The sequence below is a fragment of the Zophobas morio genome, unplaced genomic scaffold, assembly GCF_036711695.1.
Source record: "Zophobas morio isolate AGI-343-1 ecotype UQ-CSIRO unplaced genomic scaffold, CSIRO_AGI_Zmor_V1 ptg000021l, whole genome shotgun sequence".
Lineage (NCBI taxonomy): Eukaryota > Metazoa > Arthropoda > Insecta > Coleoptera > Tenebrionidae > Zophobas > Zophobas morio.
The window spans coordinates 25,333,705-25,353,912 of NW_026972126.1; the positions used below are offsets into that span (position 1 = coordinate 25,333,705).

General features: G+C 32.6%; 2 protein-coding genes and 1 non-coding gene across 4 annotated transcripts in view; 2 read left to right on the forward strand and 1 right to left on the reverse strand.

The window, feature by feature from the left end:
• LOC135132064 (synaptotagmin-15-like) overlaps nt 1-20,208 on the forward strand; it is a 205,920-nt gene that overhangs the window by 22,618 nt on the left and 163,094 nt on the right. The window lies entirely within an intron of this gene.
• LOC135132255 (uncharacterized) lies at nt 1,841-6,881 on the forward strand. Its single transcript, XM_064060282.1, has 2 exons — nt 1,841-2,001; nt 2,357-6,881. The coding sequence occupies exon 2, from the start codon at nt 2,433-2,435 to the stop codon at nt 6,867-6,869; it is 4,437 nt and encodes a 1,478-aa protein (XP_063916352.1). The 5' UTR covers nt 1,841-2,001; nt 2,357-2,432; the 3' UTR covers nt 6,870-6,881.
• On the reverse strand, nt 6,958-7,029 carry Trnag-ucc (transfer RNA glycine (anticodon UCC)). The gene has a single exon. It is a non-coding gene; the product is annotated as a tRNA-Gly (tRNA).

Sequence of the window (20,208 nt, forward strand, 5' to 3'; positions counted from 1 at the left end):
TTAAATGTAAAACCTCCTCAGGTGCCTCAAACGGCTTTTTTTTAATGTGAAACCTTCTCGGAGGTCCCAACTGTCTTTTTTTTTAATATGAAACCTTCTCGGGGGTGCCAACTGTCGTCTTTTTAATGTGAAACCTTCTCAGGTGTCCCAACTGTCTTTTTTCTAATGCAAAACGTTCTCGGGGACCCCAACCGTCTTTTTTAAAAATGTAAAACCTTCTTTGGGGCCTCAAACGGATTTTATTTTAATGCGAAACCTTCTTGGGAGTCCCAACGGTTTTTTTTTTCTAATGCAAAACCTTCTCAGGGGGGCCAAACGACTTTTTTTTAATGTAAAACCTTCTCAGGCGCCCCAAACGGATTTTTTTAAATGTGAAACCTTCTCAGGGGCCCCAAACGGCTTTTTTTTAATGTGAAACTTTCTCGGGTGCCCCAACTGTCTTTTTTCTAATGCAAAACCTTCTCAGGGATCCCAACCGTCTTTTTTAAAAATGTAAAACCTTCTCAGAGGCCCCAAACGGATTTTATTTTAATGCGAAACCTTCTTGGGAGTCCCAACGGTTTTTTTTTTTTCTAATGCAAAACCTTCTCAGGGGGCCCAAACAACTTTTTTTTTGTAAAACCTTCTCAGGGGCCCCAAACGGCTTTTTTTTAATGTGAAACCTTCTCTGGGGTCCCAACTGTCTTTTTTAAAAATGTAAAACCTTCTCGGGGGTCCCAACCGTCTTTTTTTGAAAACGTGAAGCCTTCTCGAGGGTCCCAATTGACTATTTTTTCATGTAAAACCTTCTCGGAGCCCCAAATGTATTTTTTTAAGAATGTGAAAGTCGCGGCGGTCCCAACTGTCTTTTTTAAAATAAGGCGAAACCTTCTCGGGGTCCCCAAATGTCTTTTTTAAGAATATTAAATCTTCTCCGGGCTCCCAACTGTCTTAGAGACGCAGTATTTGTTGGACTGTACTTCCGAAGCCAGGGAAGTTCTGTCGAAATAACTACTGACCATTTTTGTAAGTAACCCGATTCATTTGTTGCCGAGCCGCCACTGGCTGGGAGTTGTGGTTTGCGGTGTTGGTATTGAAATTACTTCCGTTGTTGTATGTAATTATGTGTAAGTGGATTTTTTGAGGAGGATGTAAAGGTTTTCATTGTTTTTGTTGGTTTATTAATTTTTCGTTTAGAAGAACGGACGCACTTTAAATTGGTTTGGAATTGGGGTTCAGCAGGGGTGGGGTCTGGGACATCCGCTTTTTTTTATATAGAGCGGTGACTTTTCTACACTGCGACAATTACTGCACCGGTCTAAACCGACTGGCATTTACTCAGCATATAATTTAATCAACCTTCAGCCACTTTCTACGATTGCTAATAAATAACGCTAATTTGGAGCTCAGGTGGAAATGCGGTAATTTGGTCTCCAATTATTCAAGAATGAGTTTAAAGTAACGGATTTTATCACTGCATTATTGCAATTAAAGTAAAAAGGATGACACAAAATCAACACAACTACATATATGTTTAATTTTTTTCTACTTTTGTAACGACAAACTTCCGTGTTAATTTTAATTTAGAAAATGACCAAAAGGATTTGATGATCAAGAACTAAAAGTGCTAAGATAAGACTCGTCGAGTCATCCCCACTACAAAGTTAGTGACGTTATCACTAAATTTTGCTAAGTATTCCATTAAAATTGCACAACAATGCCGTCGTAATATAGCATAATAATGCAAATACCCGAAAATGGGCAAAAATCGGCTCCCCCCGCCTCCAGATAAATATTATTACGAGTCACTTTCACCTCACTCGGCTACCGTTCCACATAAACTAAACTCGCTTAAGGCTTTTTGTCGGTCCGCGTTTCCTCCAAGTAGACCGTGAACCTACATAAACCACTACTTTATTCTAAACTTCTCATTTTCGCCAGAGCCAGTTGCCGGTCAGTTTATTATGTGACACGCCGCGAAAGTGATAGTTGCAGCCTTTGGACAGTGCAATCGCCGTCGAGGTGTGTACGACCTTCTCTGGGATTGTTCGAATTTTTCCGCAAATCGGCACCGCGTGACGCAGCTGCCAGCCCGCCAAATCCGGCTCGCGCCGCCCCCGGTCGCTCCGGCGGCGTCCCCGGGGACTTGTGGCGGCGCTCGTTGAAACCGAGGAGAGTGTGCTTCCCAAGTGGGGCACTTTTTCGGGCGCGGCTTACTTCACCCGAGGCGGCGATGCGTAAAACACAAATTGATTGTGATAATAATAGGCGTCGAAATCGAGTCGAATCAATTACGACAAGTTGCCGCACGAGTGCCGATTTCGTCGAAATTCGAACAATCCCCGACTTTCGCTGGACTAAGTGGTGGTTGTTGCAGGGTGCCGTCGCCATGTTGGATTAGGGCGGCCTTGAACTTGTGTCCCGGTTAATGATGAACAGTGACGCTTTCTAAAATGAAGTTAGCTGTCGTGATCATAATCGGTGTGTTTACCGTGACGTCGGCCATCCGAGTGCCGACTTCTTGGAAGAAGAATGGACAGACGCATGCTAGATTCAGGACGGGGGAAATCGCGCCAAATGTGCAAACACACGAACGAGTCAATAGGAACGAAGAGGCTCGACATCATAACCTCAAAAAGCCAGAGGTTAAGAAGGAGTTTAGAGCTAGTGCAACGTTGGGGGAGTGGAAGCCGGTTTTTCCCTCGTTCCATGGGTTTCTACCAGCGCCGACTTTCCCTGGATACCGAAAACAACAAAAACCGGCCAAAACGTCACCGTTGTATAAAAACTACCGCGATGACGTCACGCATGAACCCTCGGGAACCGACGAACACGTAGGTTACGAAAAACCGAAACCGATAAGTGTGCACGAAGTACCTCTGGACGTTCCAACGCGTCCCATATACCCAGGGGAAGGACAGTGGGCTAAAAAGGGCAAAAAACATAGACCTTTTATTAGTAAACACGTGTTCACCCCACCCGAGCGCGAAGAAAACGAAGAAAAACCAGACGGCTACGAAACGTTCGAGAAGAATAAGCAACTCTTCGAGCGACATCGCCAGAAATTCGGGCACGCCAAAGACGACGACAATGAAGAAGACGAAGAAGACGAATACGACGACGACGACGAAAAACAGGAGTTCGTCCCGACGAAATTGTACACCCAGGTGCGACGCAGCGAGTCCGAACAACACCTTCCGACGTTAGTCGAAGACCCACGACTGCGCGAAGTGATCAAAGATTCGAAGATACAGACTGTGTACACCGAAGAAGGGTACGAAGATCTGGCTTATGATCACGCCGGCCACGAGAAGACGGCCGAAGAAGATGAAGGCTACGCCGAGTTTGATAAAGAAATCGAAAGCGAGAAGACCAAGAGTGGCAAGACCGGCGACAGTGAAGCGCAAGGGTCGCACCACCACGTCGTCAAAAAACCCAAAATGAAGAAAAACAAGTTGATGAAGAGCGAAGAAAGCAAAACTCTGTCTGTGAAAAAAGACGACAAGAACACGGAATTGGAAGTTTCGAGTCAAGTTAAAGTTTTGCACACTCCTAATAACGAAACCAAGACGCACAAGTTTGTCAAAATTTTTCCCAAAGTGTATCGGTACGATAAAGTGACGCCTGAGACTACCGACGGGATTGCGAAAACGCAAAGTGCCATAAACCACAACAAGAGACGCCAAAAACGCTACACCAACGACTTTCCGAAAATCGTCGTCGACACGGACTTCATCGACAAGATCAACCACCGGCTTCCCCAAATCGAACAAGTTGTAACCAAGCCGAAGTACCCTTATTACAATGACCCTACCATCAACCCGTACTCGCCCCTTCGGTACGCCGAAGACTTGGACAACATCCCGAAAAAAACGCAAGACGAGTTGGCGTTTTATCACCAAGCGGACAAAATCCGGTGTGCCGAAGTCCAAACTGACGTGGATCCGATCCCCCATAGAGTGAAAAACGCGGACAAAGATCCCGAGAACGTGGAAGACGCGACAGACGTTCAAGAATTGGTGCAAATGCCACGTTTGATGAATCTCGGGGACAAAATAGACTGTTTTAAGATCAAGTTCTTCGGGGAAGATCCTCTAGACAGCCCGATTTTTAAAGAGGAGATTGGTCCGGTCCTTCCGATTTTCAAAGTTTTCAAAAAGGTGAACACCGACCCGGACGTCAACGAAACCCGAGAGAAGAAAAAGTACTCGGCGAAGATTCCTCAACCCGTTGACGATAAGTCGGGGCTTAGAGACCACGAGTTGACTATTTTGGCGGACGTGATCAACCAGTTTAACAAGTCGCGGGAGTCGCGGGAGACCGAAGTGACCACGGTACGACCTGAAGTTACCGAAAACCAGACCGAGGTTTCCGTCATTTCGATAATCACGACTCCGAAGTACACTATCGATTTGAAACCGAAACACATATATCACCAGATCGAGTTACTAGAGTACTTACCGCAGTACTCGAAAATCGACAATAGCACCGACAACGACGCTCCTATCGTCGATCGCATGGGTAAAAGTCTGGACGAACCGACAACCACGAGCGCACCAATCGAAGAATCTCCCCCCGAAAGTCAAGCTTTGAAACACAGGAGACGACCAAGACCCAGACGCCCCTACTACCAGGTTTTCGACGTCAATCAGTACCTTCCACGGAACACCTACTCGCTTTTGAATCGGGTCATCCGCACAAGCACGGTACTACCGCGCGGTGGTACCGACTACAAAAAAGATATTAAAGCTAGCGAACAACTCAACGTTTTTGCCGACGTCATCAACAACATCAAGAGTTCCGGCAAAAACCCCTACCAGGTGGGAGCGTCTTCGAATCGGGTGTCCGTCAAGACCAATCTTCTCGACAATTATCGAAAAATCCCGGTTTTTGAAGCCGTTGACGATATCGAAGAGAGCGCCTATTCCACGACTGTGGCTCCCAGAGGCACGATCAAGTATTCCTCCTACAAAAACAAAGAGCAACTGTTTGAAAACATGGCCAACCGCGACAAAACCAAGTACGAGAATTTGGAACTCTTGAAGATCAAGAAGAGGTTGACGACGACGACTGAACCGTACGCGTCGGATACAAGAGTGTCTTCGTCTGTCGAAGACGAGGACGACGACGAAGAGGAAGAAGACGATGACGAGGAGTCAGTTGTGGGTTTGGTGCCTCCAGTCCCGAACAAATACACGACGATTTTCACTAAACCGTTGTCAAAAGAAACGAGAATGAATCTCTTCTACGTTCTAGGAATGAAGCCGCCGTCTCCGAAACAGAAAGTTTACGTCTACTCTGATTTTAAGCGACCGTTGAAAAGCAAGTACCGTAGAAGCAAACGCAGCGCTGTCAGACCCGCCTACTCCGAAGTGGTCCGAAATAGAAACAAACCCATAGATGTAGACGACGTAACTGAAGCTGTAATTGAAGAAGACGACGATTATGTTCCTCATCGTCCGAAAAATTATCACTATGACGAAAAAACGGGACGCATTGTTTACGATAAAACGGAAAAGGAGACAGAAGCGCCTGACGAAGAGTACATAGAGGTGACAGAAGCGCCGATACCGAAACCGACGAGACGAAACTCAGTGACGACGGTGAAGTTTGAAGAATTCACTGGTCCTTCGTACGTCGAGTTTATTAAGAAGTTGAAAAGTAATCCGAATTATCAAGAAATCACTGATCCTCCTCCGACGGAAAAAGGGGAAGAGGTGACCACCACGAGTACGACTACGACGAAACCGGTTTCCACTGATCCTCCTGAGTTTTTGAGCTTTCTGGCAAAGGTTAGAAGCGACTCTAGCTATAAAGCCATCCCTGATAAAACGACGAGTAAGACGACGACGACGACCGAAGCCGCTGAAGTGGTAGAAGACGAAGAGGAAACGCAGCTCGAGAACGTGCAGAATTCACCTGGAGGACAGAGCAGCGGACAGGGATTTCAGATTTTCGACATCAACGACTACTTGCCCAAAGTCAAAAATTACACCCCTACTACTTCCATTGACTATTCCAAGTATAAAACGATCGAACGGACACACGTTCCCTTGCGCCACAATTTGAGCAGTCGTTACAATTCCGACGAAGAAGACCCGGAGGACGTAAGAACCAGTAGAGTACCAGTTATTTTGGAAGACAAAGACGACACGAAAGACGACAATTTGGAGATTAATCCCGTGATGAGTGAGAGTAAGAGGGAGGAAGTGGAACCTAGTACTACCACTAGTACGACGACGACGACAACCGAACCACCGCCAAGTACTAGACGAAGAACGCGCCCGAAAAGCAGAGGTACTAGAAGACCTACGACTGCCACCACGTCGTCCTCCACAGAAGACAACAACCCGGCGGTCCACAGCAAAACCAAGCGCGTTTTCCCCAGACGCCGTCCTTCTCGAATCAAACTCAACAGAGCCACAACCGAAGCACCTGACTCAGAAATAGAAGAATCCGCTTCAGCTAAAGTCGTACGACGACGACACCAAAAAAGCGACAATCTAACCACCAAAGCAGAAGTACCAGAAGACACCAAAACGAACCAAACCCAAAATGCGACGTTGAAGAAAGACGGCGACGTGCAAGTTTTCCAGAAGTACGACCAGAAGAAGAGGCACGGTGGTGCTTATACGAAAGAATTGGAAGAAAAAAGACTGACCGACGTCGTCGCTAAACCTTCTTCTTATTTTACAGATCCGAAGCTTCCGAAGAAGATTAATCAGCTGGTGGAGGGCAAAGGGGGCGGGGTGGAGGAAGAGGTGACCGGGAGCGATGAGACAGAGGAGGAGTACGACTATGAGGGGTCGGAGGAGAAGGCGGCGACGACGAAGAAGCCGGTTTTTGTTAAAGATCCCGCCAAGAGGTTGTACTATTATGCGCCTATTTAATTTAATGAAGAACTGTTATGTAGATAGTTAATAAATTGTTGTTAATATAATAATAGTGTTTTTAATTGAGAAAAATTAAAAAAAAAGATGCGATGGCCGGGAATCGAACCCGGATCAACTGCTTGGAAGGCAACTATGCTGACCATTACACCACCATCGCACGGTGCTTGGGTACCACGTTAGTACCGTCTTACGAAATAAACAGTGGTGGTACCTTCACCCGCGACACCAGAATACTTTTCAATGAACATATTCGGCGTAATGATGTTGTTTCAAGTTCTTCATTTTTTTTATATCATTTTCCCGATTTTTTAATTTTCATTTTCTGGATTTTATATCACAATTTTTCGTTTATTCAATTTTTCACATTTTCAATTCCTCGATTTTCCAATTTTCAATATTTAGATTTTACCATAATTTTCGTGTTTTCGACCGCAATTTTTAGATCTTCAAGTTTCTCAATTTTTAATCTTTCGATTTTTGAATTTTCCGTTCCTTCAATTTCTCAAGTTTTTAGATTTCTCGAAGCTTTCCTTTTATACTTTTGCGTTTTTTCATTTTGAGTTTTCAATTTTACAATTTTTCTATTTTAGAACTTTTCCATTTTGTTTATTCGAAAAGTTAAAAACTCAAAAAAGTGAAAAATTGAAACAATGCAAAACTAAAAACCGAGAAACTTAAAAATCTAAAAAAAATTAATGAATCGAAGAATGGGAAAGAAGAAAAACCCTTCGAATTGAAAAATTGGAAAATCCAAAAATTGTAAAATCGAAAAATTATAGAATCTTGAAAACTGTAAAGTCCAAAAACTGTGACATTCAAACACCGAAAAATTGAAAAATTCCAAAAACGAAAAACTGAAAAAGTGAACAACTTTAAAAATTATAATTATTAGAAGTGTTACATAATTAAAATAACTCTAAAATTTGAGACATCTAAAAGTTGCAAAATCTAAAACTGAAAAATCGAGAAATCGAAAATTTTCAAAACTGAAAAGTCGAAAGATTGAAAAATCGAAATTTTGGAAAATCGAAAAACCGAGGAATTCAAACTGAAAAAAGATCGAGAATTGAAGATGTCGAAAAATCTAAATATCTAAAATTTAAAAAATAGACAAATTACAATAACGAAAAATTTAACATTAAAAAAAAACACAAAATTAACAAGTCGAAAAATCGAGAAATCGAGAAATGGAAAAATGAAAATTTAGAAAAACCAAAGATTGAAAAGCATAACAAAAATTAAAATCGGGAAATCGGAACGTAAAAAAAATTAAATCGAAAAATTGAAAAATTTTAAATTTAAAAATTCGAAAACTTGAAAAACCGAAAAACTGAAGAAATGAAAAACTAAAAAATCGACAAATTGAAAAATCTCAAAACTGAAAAGTCGGAAAATTGAAAAACCCAAAAATTGATTTCCGGGAAGTCGAAAAATCAAAATTTAAAAAGTTAAAAAATGAAAATATCAAAAAACTGAAAAATGTAAGACATTCTCAAAATTGAAATGTTGAAAAATTGAGAAATCGAAAACTTGAAAAATCCAGAAATCGAAAAAAAGAACGAAAAGTAAAAACATTTTAAAATCGAAAAAACGAAAAATTAAAGAAACGGAAAACTGAAAGTCGAAAATTGAAAAAATAAAGAAAATTAAAAACCCACACGAAAAATTGCAAATCGAAAAATTGACGAAATTAAAAACTGAAAACTCGTGAAATTTGCAAACTCTAAAATTTGAGACATCTAAAAGTTGCAAAATCTAAAACTGAAAAATCGAGAAATCGAAAATTTTCAAAACTGAAAAGTCGAAAGATTGAAAAATCGAAATTTTGGAAAATCGAAAAACCGAGGAATTCAAACTGAAAAAAGATCGAGAATTCAAGATGTCGAAAAATCTAAATATCTAAAATTTAAAAAATAGAAAAATTACAGTAACGAAAAATTTAACATTAAAAAAAAACACAAAACTAAAAAGTCGAAAAATCGAGAAATCGAGAAATGGAAAAATGAAAATTTAGAAAAACCAAAGATTGAAAAGAATAAAAAAAATTTAAATCGGGAAATCGGAATGTAAAAAAAATAAAATCGAAAAATTGAAAACTTTTAAATTTAAAAATTCGAAAACTTGAAAAACCGAAAAACTGAAGAAATGAAAAACTAAAAAATCGACAAATTGAAAAATCTCAAAACTGAAAAGTCGGAAAATTAAAAAACCCAAAAATTGATTTTCGGTAAGTCGAAAAATCAAAATTTAAAAAGTTGAAAAATGAAAATATCAAAAAACTGAAAAATATAAGACATTCTCAAAATTGAAATGTTGAAAAATTGAGAAATCGAAAACTTGAAAAATCCAGAAATCGAAAAAAAGAACGAAAAGTAAAAACATTTTAAAATCGAAAAAACGAAAAATTAAAGAAACGGAAAACTGAAAGTCGAAAATTGAAAAAATAAAGAAAATTAAAAACCCACACGAAAAATTGACGAAATTAAAAACTGAAAACTCGTGAAATTTGCAAACTCTAAAATTTGAGACATCTAAAAGTTGCAAATCTAAATCTAAAAAATTGGAAAAGTGAACAACTCTAATAAAAATTATAATTATTATTACATATCTAAAATGAAAACTAGAAAACCTGCAAATCAAAAATTGAAGAAACGAAAAATTGCAAAATCGATATAACGGAAAATCGAATGGAATTTGTTTTTACGATTTTTTAACTTCGATTTTTTTTTTAATTTTTCAATCTGTATTTCAATTTTTCGATTTTTGGAATTTTCTGTTTATCGATTTTGTTAGTTTTTCCATTTTTCCGTTTATCTTTTTTTTAAGTAAATATTTCAATTTTGAATTTTCCGATTTCGGCCTATTTCGATTTCTCGATCTTTTGAAGTCTCAAGTTTTCGATTTCGATTTCTTGGTTTTTCGATTTTCAAAATTTTCGATTTTTCTAGTATATATTTTAAATTTTCGATTTTTTTAATTTTCCATTTTCGCTTTTATAATCTTTATGTTTCGATTTCCCGATTTTTATTTTTTAATGTGTTTCAATTTTTCCATTTTTGGAATTTTCGATTTCTCTCAATTTTCCAATTTTAAAAATTTTTCGATTTCTCGATTTTTAAATTTTTGGCGATCTCAATTTTTCAACATCGCAATTTTGGGAATTTTTCAATTTCTATATTTTTCAGATTTTCCATATTTTCATTTTCCCGATTTTGAATTTTCATTTTCTTGATTTTATATCACAACTTTTCATTTTACCATTCCCTTTATTTTTTCAATGTTTCTTTGGATTTTATAATTTTTTGTTTATTCAATTTTTTACATTTTCAATCTTTGATTTTTTAAGTTCTTGATTTACAATTTTTTTATTTTCCGAAGCTTTCATTTTGTACTTTTTCAGTTTTACAATTTTTCTATTTTATAATTTTTCGATTTTGTTTATTCGAAAAGTTAAAAACTCGAAAAAGTGAAAAATTGACACAATGCAAAACTAAAAACCGAGAAACTTAAAAATCTAAAAAAAATTAATGAATCGAAGAATAGGAAAGAAGAAAAACCATTCGAATTGAAAAATTGGAAAATCCAAAAATTGTAAAATTGAAAAATTATAGAATCTTGAAAACTGTAAAGTCCAAAAACTGTGACATTCAAACACCGAAAAATTGAAAAATTCCAAAAACGAAAAACTGAAAAAGTGAACAACTTTAAAAATTATAATTATTAGGAGTGTTACATAATTAAAATGAAAACTAGAAAAACTGTAAATGAAAAATTAAAGAAACGGAAAACTGAAAGTCGAAAATTGAAAAAATAAAGAAAATTAAAAACCCACACGAAAAATTGCAAATCGAAAAATTGACGAAATTAAAAACTGAAAACTAGTGAAATTTGCAAACTCTAAAATTTGAGACATCTAAAAGTTGGAAAATCAAAAACTGAAAAATCGAGAAATCGAAAATGTTCACAACTCAAAAGTCGAAAGATTGAAAAATCGAAATTTTGGAAAATCGAAAAACCGAGGAATTCAAACTGAAAAAAGATCGAGAATTCAAGATGTCGAAAAATCTAATTATCTAAAATTTAAAAAATAGAAAAATTATAGTAACGAAAAATTTAACATAAAAAAAACACACAAAATGAAAAAGTCGAAAAATCGAGAAATCGAGAAATGGAAAAATGGAAATTTAGAAAAACCAAAAATTGAAAAGCATAAAAAAATTAAAATCGGGAAATCGGAACGTAAAAAAAATAAAATCGAAAAATTGAAAAATTTTAAATTTAAAAATTCGAAAACTTGAAAAACCGAAAAACTGAAGAAATGAAAAACTAAAAAATCGACAAATTGAAAAATCTCAAAACTGAAAAGTCGGAAAATTGAAAAACCCAAAAATTGATTTCCGGTAAGTTGAAAAATCAAAATTTAAAAAGTTGAAAAATGAAAATATCAAAAAACAACAGAAAAATATAAGACATTCTCAAAATTGAAATGTTGAAAAATCCAGAAATCGAAAAAAAGAACGAAAAGTAAAAACATTTTAAAATCGAAAAAACGAAAAATCGAGATGTAAGAAATCGAAAATTCCAAAATCGAAAAATCGGAATACACATTAAAAAGGTTAAAATCGGGACATCGAAGCATTACAAAACATAAAATCTAAAAACTTGAAGAAATAAAAAATTGAAAAATGGAAAAGCCGAGAAATCGAAATTAAAAAATTGAGACATCAAAAGATCCGTGAGATGGAAAAATCGAAATAGCCCGAAATCGAAAAACCGGAAAATTTAAAACTGAAATACACATTTAAACTTAAAAAAAAACGATAAATCAAAATATTCAAAATTCGAAAAATCAGAAATTTTAAAAATCGAAACATCGAGAAATCGAAATATCAAAAAAGTGAAAAATTTTAAATTAAAAAATTGGAGATATTGAAAAATCCCAAAATTGGAACAACGAAAACTTCAAAAATCGATAAATTGGAACGAGGAAAAATCGAAAAATCAAAGAATTGATTAATAGAGAAATTGAGAAATGTAAAAATGAAAATTTAAAAAAGGCAAAAGTTGAAAAATTGTAAAACTGAAATATCGAAAAATTAAGTAAACTAAAAATCGAGAAATCAAGAAATCGAAAAATTGTAATTCAATTTTGTTTTGTTTTTCAACAAAAATTTCGATGTCGAAGATAAAAATTCAACACGGATGCATAAACCATAGGTACACTGTTACTTTTTTTTAATTTATATAACATTTATTTGACAAAACTGTAGAACTGAAGAAACGAAAAATAGAAACATTGAAAAACTAAAAATCGAGAAAAAATTAATGAACCAAAGAACGAATTAAATCGAAAAATGTGAAGTCCAAAAACTAACATTCAAAGATCGAAAAATTAAAAAATTCCAAAAACGAAAAATTGAAAAAGTGAACAACTCTAATAAAAATTATAATTATTATTACATATCTAAAATGAAAACTAGAAAATCTGCAAATCAAAAATTGAAGAAACGAAAAATTGCAAAATCGATATAACGGAAAATCGAATGGAATTTGTTTTTACGATTTTTTAACTTCGATTTTTTAAATTTTTTAATCTGTATTTCAATTTTTCGATTTTTGGAATTTTCTGTTTATCTTTTTTTTTAAGTAAATATTTCAATTTTGAATTTTCCGATTTCGGCCTCTTTCGATTTCTCGATCTTTTGAAGTCTCAAGTTTTCGATTTCGATTTCTTGGTTTTTCGATTTTCAAAATTTTCGATTTTTCTAGTATATATTTTAAATTTTCGATTTTTTTAATTTTCCATTTTTCGCTTTTATAATCTTTATGTTTCGATTTCCCGATTTTTATTTTTTAATGTGTTTCAATTTTTCCATTTTTGGAATTTTCGATTTCTCATATCTCAATTTTCCAATTTTAAAAATTTTTCGATTTCTCGATTTTTAAATTTTTGGCTATCTCAATTTTTTAACATCGCAATTTTGGGAATTTTTCAATTTCTATATTTTTCAGATTTTCCATATTTTCATTTTCCCGATTTTGTAATTTTCATTTTCTTGATTTTATATCACAACTTTTCATTTTTCCATTACCATTATTTTTGCAATGTTTCTTTGGATTTTATAATTTTTTGTTTATTCAATTTTTTACATTTTCAATCTTTGATTTGTTAAGTTCTTGATTTACAATTTTTTAATTTTCCGAAGCTTTCATTTTGTACTTTTCCAGTTTTGCAATTTTTCTATTTTATAATTTTTCGATTTTGTTTATTCGAAAAGTTAAAAACTCGAAAAAGTGAAAAATTGAAACAATGCAAAACTAAAAACCGAGAAACTTAAAAATCTAAAAAAAATTAATGAATCGAAGAATGGGAAAGAAGAAAAACCATTCGAATTGAAAAATTGTAAAATCCAAAAATTGTAAAATCGAAAAATTATAGAATCTTGAAAACTGTAAAGTCCAAAAACTGTGACATTCAAACACCGAAAAATTGAAAAATTCCAAAAACGAAAAACTGAAAAAGTGAACAACTTTAAAAATTATAATTATTAGAAGTGTTACATAATTAAAATGAAAACTAGAAAAACTGTAAATGAAAAATTAAAGAAACGGAAAACTGAAAGTCGAAAATTGAAAAAATAAAGAAAATTAAAAACCCACACGAAAAATTGCAAATCGAAAAATTGACGAAATTAAAAACTGAAAACTCGTGAAATTTGCAAACTCTAAAATTTGAGACATCTAAAAGTTGGAAAATCTAAAACTGAAAAATCGAGAAATCGAAAATTTTCAAAACTGAAAAGTCGAAAGACTGAAAAATCGAAATTTTGGAAAATCGAAAAACCGAGGAATTCAAACTGAAAAAAGATCGAGAATTCAAGATGTCGAAAAATCTAAATATCTAAAATTTAAAAAATAGACAAATTACAATAACGAAAAATTTAACATAAAAAAAAACACAAAACTAAAAAGTCGAAAAATCGAGAAATCGAGACATGGAAAAATGAAAATTTAGAAAAACCAAAGATTGAAAAACATAAAAAAATTAAAATCGGGAAATCGGAACGTAAAAAAAATAAAATCGAAAAATTGAAAATTTTTAAATTTAAAAATTCGAAAACTTGAAAAACCGAAAAACTGAAGAAATGAAAATCTAAAAAATCGACAAATTGAAAAATCTCAAAACTGAAAAGTCGGAAAATTGAAAAACCCAAAAATAGATTTCCGGTAAGTCGAAAAATCAAAATTTAAAAAGTTAAAAAATGAAAATATCAAAAAACTGAAAAATATAAGACATTCTCAAAATTGAGAAATCGAAAACTTGAAAAATCCAGAAATCGAAAAAAAGAACGAAAAGTAAAAACATTTTAAAATCGAAAAAACGAAAAATCGAGATGTAAGAAATCGAAAATTCCAAAATCGAAAAATTGGAATACACATTAAAAAGGTTAAAATCGGGAGATCGAAGCATTACAAAACATAAAATCTAAAAACTTGAAGAAATAAAAAATTGAAAAATGGAAAAGCCGAGAAATCGAAATGAAAAAATTGAGACATCAAAAGATCCGTGAGATGGAGAAATCGAAATAGTCCGAAATCGAAAAACAGGAAAATTTAAAACTGAAATACACATTTAAACTTAAAAAAAAACGATAAATCAAAATATTCAAAATTCGAAAAATCAGAAATTTTAAAAATCGAAACATCGAGAAATCGAAGTATCAAAAAAGTGAAAAATTTTAAATTAAAAAATTGGAGATATTGAAAAATCCCAAAATTGGAACAACGAAAACTTCGAAAATCGATAAATTGGAAAGAGGAAAAATCGAAAAATCAAAGAATTGATTAATAGAGAAATTGAGAAATGTAAAAACGAAAATTTAAAAAAGGCAAAAATTGAAAAATTGTAAAACTGAAATATCGAAAAATTAAGTAAACTAAAAATCGAGAAATCAAGAAATCGAAAAATTGTAATTCAATTTTGTTTTGTTTTTCCACAAAAATTTCGATGTCGAAGATAAAAATTCAACACGGATGCATAAACCATAGGTACACTGTTACTTTTTTTTTATTTATATAACATTTATTTGACAAAACTGTAGAACTGAAGAAACGAAAAATAGAAACATTGAAAAACTAAAAACCGAGAAAAAATTAATGAATCAAAGAACGAATTAAATCGAAAAATGTGAAGTCCAAAAATTAACATTCAAAGATCGAAAAATTAAAAAATTCCAAAAACGAAAAATTGAAAAAGTGAACAACTCTAATAAAAATTATAATTATTATTACATATCTAAAATGAAAACTAGAAAACCTGCAAAGCAAAAATTGAAGAAACGAAAAATTGCAAAATCGATATAACGGAAAATCGAATGGAATTTGTTTTTACGATTTTTTAACTTCGATTTTTTAAATTTTTTAATCTGTATTTCAATTTTTCGATTTTTGGAATTTTCTATTTATCGATTTTTCCGTTTATCTTTTTTTTTAAGTAAATATTTCAATTTTGAATTTTCCGATTTCGGCCTATTTCGATTTCTCGATCTTTTGAAGTCTCAAGTTTTCGATTTCTTGGTTTTTCGATTTTCAAAATTTTCGATTTTTCTAGTAGGTATATATTTTAAATTTTCGATTTTATAATCTTTATGTTTCGATTTCCCGATTTTAATTTTTTAATGTGTTTCAATTTTTCCATTTTTGGAATTTTCGATTTCTCATATCTCAATTTTCCAATTTTAAAAATTTTTCGATTTCTCGATTTTTAAATTTTTGGCTATCTCAATTTTTCAACATCGCAATTTTGGGAATTTTTCAATTTCTATATTTTTCAGATTTTCCATATTTTCATTTTCCCGATTTTGTAATTTTCATTTTCTTGATTTTATATCACAACTTTTCATTTTTCCATTACCTTTATTTTTTCAATGTTTCTTTGGATTTTATAATTTTTTGTTTATTCAATTTTTTACATTTTCAATCTTTTGTTATTTTCCGAAGCTTTCATTTTGTACTTTTTCAGTTTTACAATTTTTCTATTTTATAATTTTTCGATTTTGTTTATTCGAAAAGTTAAAAACTCGAAAAAGTGAAAAATTGAAACAATGCAAAACTAAAAACCGAGAAACTTAAAAATCTAAAAAAAATTAATGAATCGAAGAATGGGAAAGAAGAAAAACCATTCGAATTGAAAAATTGGAAAATCCAAAAATTGTAAAATCGAAAAATTATAGAATCTTGAAAACTGTAAAGTCCAAAAACTGTGACATTCAAACACCGAAAAATTGAAAAATTCCAAAAACGAAAAACTGAAAAAGTGAACAACTTTAAAAATTATAATTATTAGGAGTGTTACATAATTAAAATGAAAACTAGAAAAACCGTAAATGAAAAATTAAAGAAACGGAAAACTGAAAGTCGAAAATTGAAAAAATAAAGAAAATTAAAAACCCACACGAAAAATTGCAAATCGAAAAATTGACGAAATTAAAAACTGAAAACTCGTGAAATTTGCAAACTCTAAAATTTGAGACATCTAAAAGTTGGAAAATCAAAAACTGAAAAATCGAAATTTTGGAAAATCGAAAAACCGAGGAACTCAAACTGAAAAAGATCGAGAATTCAAGATGTCGAAAAATCTAAATATCTAAAATTTAAAAAATAGAAAAATTACAATAACGAAAAATTTAACATTAAAAAAACACAAAATTAAAAAGTCGAAAAATCGAGAAATCGAGAAATGGAAAAATGAAAATTTAGAAAAACCAAAGATTGAAAAGCATAAAAAAAATTAAAATCGGGAAATCGGAACGTAAAAAAAATAAAATCGAAAAATTGAAAAGTTTTAAATTTAAAAATTCGAAAACTTGAAAAACCGAAAAACTGAAGAAATGAAATTTAAAAAATCGACAAATTGAAAAATCTCAAAACTGAAAAGTCGGAAAATTGAAAAACCCAAAAATCGATTTCCGGTAAGTCTAAAAATCAAAATTTAAAAAGTTAAAAAATGAAAATATCAAAAAACTGAAAAATATAAGACATTCTCAAAATTGAGAAATCGAAAACTTGAAAAATCCAGAAATCGAAAAAAAGAACGAAAAGTAAAAACATTTTAAAATCGAAAAAACGAAAAATCGAGATGTAAGAAATCGAAAATTCCAAAATCGAAAAATTGGAATACACATTAAAAACGTTAAAATCGGGAGATCGAAGCATTACAAAACATAAAATCTAAAAACTTGAAGAAATAAAAAATTGAAAAATGGAAAAGCCGAGAAATCGAAATTAAAAAATTGAGACATCAAAAGATCCGTGAAATGGAGAAATCGAAATAGCCCGAAATCGAAAAACCGGAAAATTTAAAACTGAAATACACATTTAAACTTAAAAAAAACGATAAATCAAAATATTCAAAATTCGAAAAATCAGAAATTTTAAAAATCGAAACATCGAGAAATCGAAACATCAAAAAAGTGAAAAATTTTAAATTAAAAAATTGGAGATATTGAAAAATCCCAAAATTGGAACAACGAAAACTTCAAAAATCGATAAATTGGAAAGAGGAAAAATCGAAAAATCAAAGAATTGATTAATAGAGAAATTGAGAAACGTAAAAATGAAAATTTAAAAAAGGCAAAAATTGAAAAATTGTAATTCAATTTTGTTTTGTTTTTCCACAAAAATTTCGATGTCGAAGATAAAAATTCAACACGGATGCATAAACCATAGGTACACTGTTACTTTTTTTTAATTTATATAACATTTATTTGACAAAACTGTAGAACTGAAGAAACGAAAAATAGAAACATTGAAAAACTAAAAATCGAGAAAAAATTAATGAATCAAAGAACGAATTAAATCGAAATATGTGAAGTCCAAAAACTAACATTCAAAGATCGAAAAATTAAAAAATTCCAAAAACGAAAAATTGAAAAAGTGAACAACTCTAATAAAAATTATAATTATTATTACATATCTAAAATGAAAACTAGAAAACCTGCAAATCAAAAATTGAAGAAACGAAAAATTGAAAACAAAAAAAAATGAAAAATCCAAAAACTGAAAAATTTCAAATTGAGAAAAAGAAAAATATAAAAACTCGTTCCTCGCGCGTTAAAATATCTCGATTATTAATCGCCTTTATTAACAAACTTGTTCGTTAAATAGCTGTTAATTTACCTGATCTCATTTTCAATTCCAATGAAAACCCCTTCTTTAAAAATTGCATATTTTAAAAAAATATATCGGTTACGATTTGCGGGGTCTGCGGGGGTGCTATTTACGCTATTGCAAACCACACAGATTCCTCGGTCACACTTATAATAAATTTATAATTACAACTTTTACTCTTGGATAATGATAAGTTTTGCGAGAAAATGCCAACACAAAGAGTGTGGGAAAGAAAAAGTAGGCAAGAAATAAAAAGTACCGTTATGTCGATTCCCGTACTATCTAAGTACTCATTTAAATCTGCTTCCACATAAATCGTGCGTTTTCGATTTCTCCAAGAATTCCATCGAGTTTCAACCAAGTCCTCGCCGCCGTCCCCGGGAAATAAAAATAACACCGCCCCCGTTACACAAACACGACGTGCACGGAGCCGCCTCACACGGCCTCTCCATCAATAAAAACCGCTTAATCTAATCACGGCGTAACGCGAGAGAAATTGCCTCCAAGTTCAATGCCGTCTATTGATTTATGAAAGTACATAATCACACATTGCACAAAACCGCGTTCGTTTCATTTCACTGCGAGAAAATCGTAAGAACGTGAGGGAAAAAAGCGCCTCGAATGCGATAGTTTTTGCATTATGGATAGTTAGATCGGAAAATCGGCGCTTCGTATGCGACTCGACGATTTTCTTTGTTTGTTTGATGGGGGTTTGATGGGTGAAGTTGCAGGTCGGTGGCGGCTGGAGTGAAACATTTATGGGGGCGCTTTGAAGTGTGGGAGGGTGGAGTTTAGTTTGGGGCGAAGTGAGGCGTGGGAATTTGTAAGGGCTCGAGTGGCGGCTCGAGGAGGCGGTGCAAAAAATAGACATACATGGAGAAGACGTTCAAATTAACGTACATAGGTTGAGTTTCAAAAGGTTCTTTTACAGTATAGTAAACTTCGTAGATTTACTAAATCCTCTCTAGCTTCTCCAATTTCTAAATTGTCCAGATGGTCTAGGTTTTTTTTGAGTCTCCATATTCTCTAAAATCTGTAGACCGTTAATCGATTTTATAGATTTTCTGGGATTTCTAACTCCTGCAAACTCTTTAACGCATCTAGATTCTAGATCTTTCAAACTATCTCGACAGTTTATCGATTTTTCAGTTTTTCGTTTGTTCAATTTTTGATTATCAATTTTTCTAGTTTTCATTTTAAATATGTAATAATAGTTAAATAACTTACAAAATTCTTCACTTTTTTAATGGAATGTAATGTTTATTAATGGATGGTTAACATAGTTAAATTTTTGATTTTTCAATTTCTCACTTTCTGGAATAAATGATTTTTTGGTTTTTCGACTTTTAATTTCACGATTTTAGAATTTTTTCATTTCTCAATTAGTGGATTGTGAATTTTATCATTTATTCGATTTTTCACTTTTTCGATTTTTAATTTTTCACTATTTTTCACTTTCTCGATATGTCGATTTTACAATTTTTGGTTTTTCCAATTTTTCGATTCGATTCGTTAACTTTTTTTGACTTTTTAAGTTTCTCGATATTTAGTTTTTCACTGTTTCAATTTTTCAGTATTTTTCGATTTACTTACCTTTCGATTTTTCGACTTCTCGGTTTTAGGTTTTTCGGTTGTCCAGTTTTTCGATTTAAAAAATTTTTCATTTTCCGATTTTTCAATTTTTGGTGTTTCTCAATTTTTGATTTTTCAATTTCTCAATTTCTGCAATAGTTTTTTGGTTTTTCGACTTTCTAATTTCTGGACTTCTCGAGTTCCCGATTTTTCAGTTTTTGTTCGATTGTTCCATTTTTCGAATTTTCAGTTTTGGGATATTTTATATTCCTATTTTTCTGTTTTTCGATTTCTCGATTTTTTACTTTTTCGATTTTTAAATATTAGATTGTTCAATTTTTCGATTATCCCATTTTGGATATTTTAATTTTTCATGTCTTCAATTTTTCCATTTGCAATTTTTCCGTTTCGATTTATATTTTCTTTATTTTATTCAGTTTGTCGGTTTTCCAATGTTCTGATTTTATAATTTTTCTTTTTTCAATGTAAAATTTTTCAATTTTTCGTTTGTTCAGTTTTTGGTTTGCAATTTTTCTAGTTCTTGTTTTAAATATCATGTAATAATAATTACAATTTAAAAAATTCTTCACTTTCG

Bases quoted from the DNA above. Each gene is read 5' to 3' on its own strand.
- LOC135132255 (XM_064060282.1), top strand. From the start codon at position 2,433: ATGAAGTTAGCTGTCGTGATCATAATCGGTGTGTTTACCGTGACGTCG.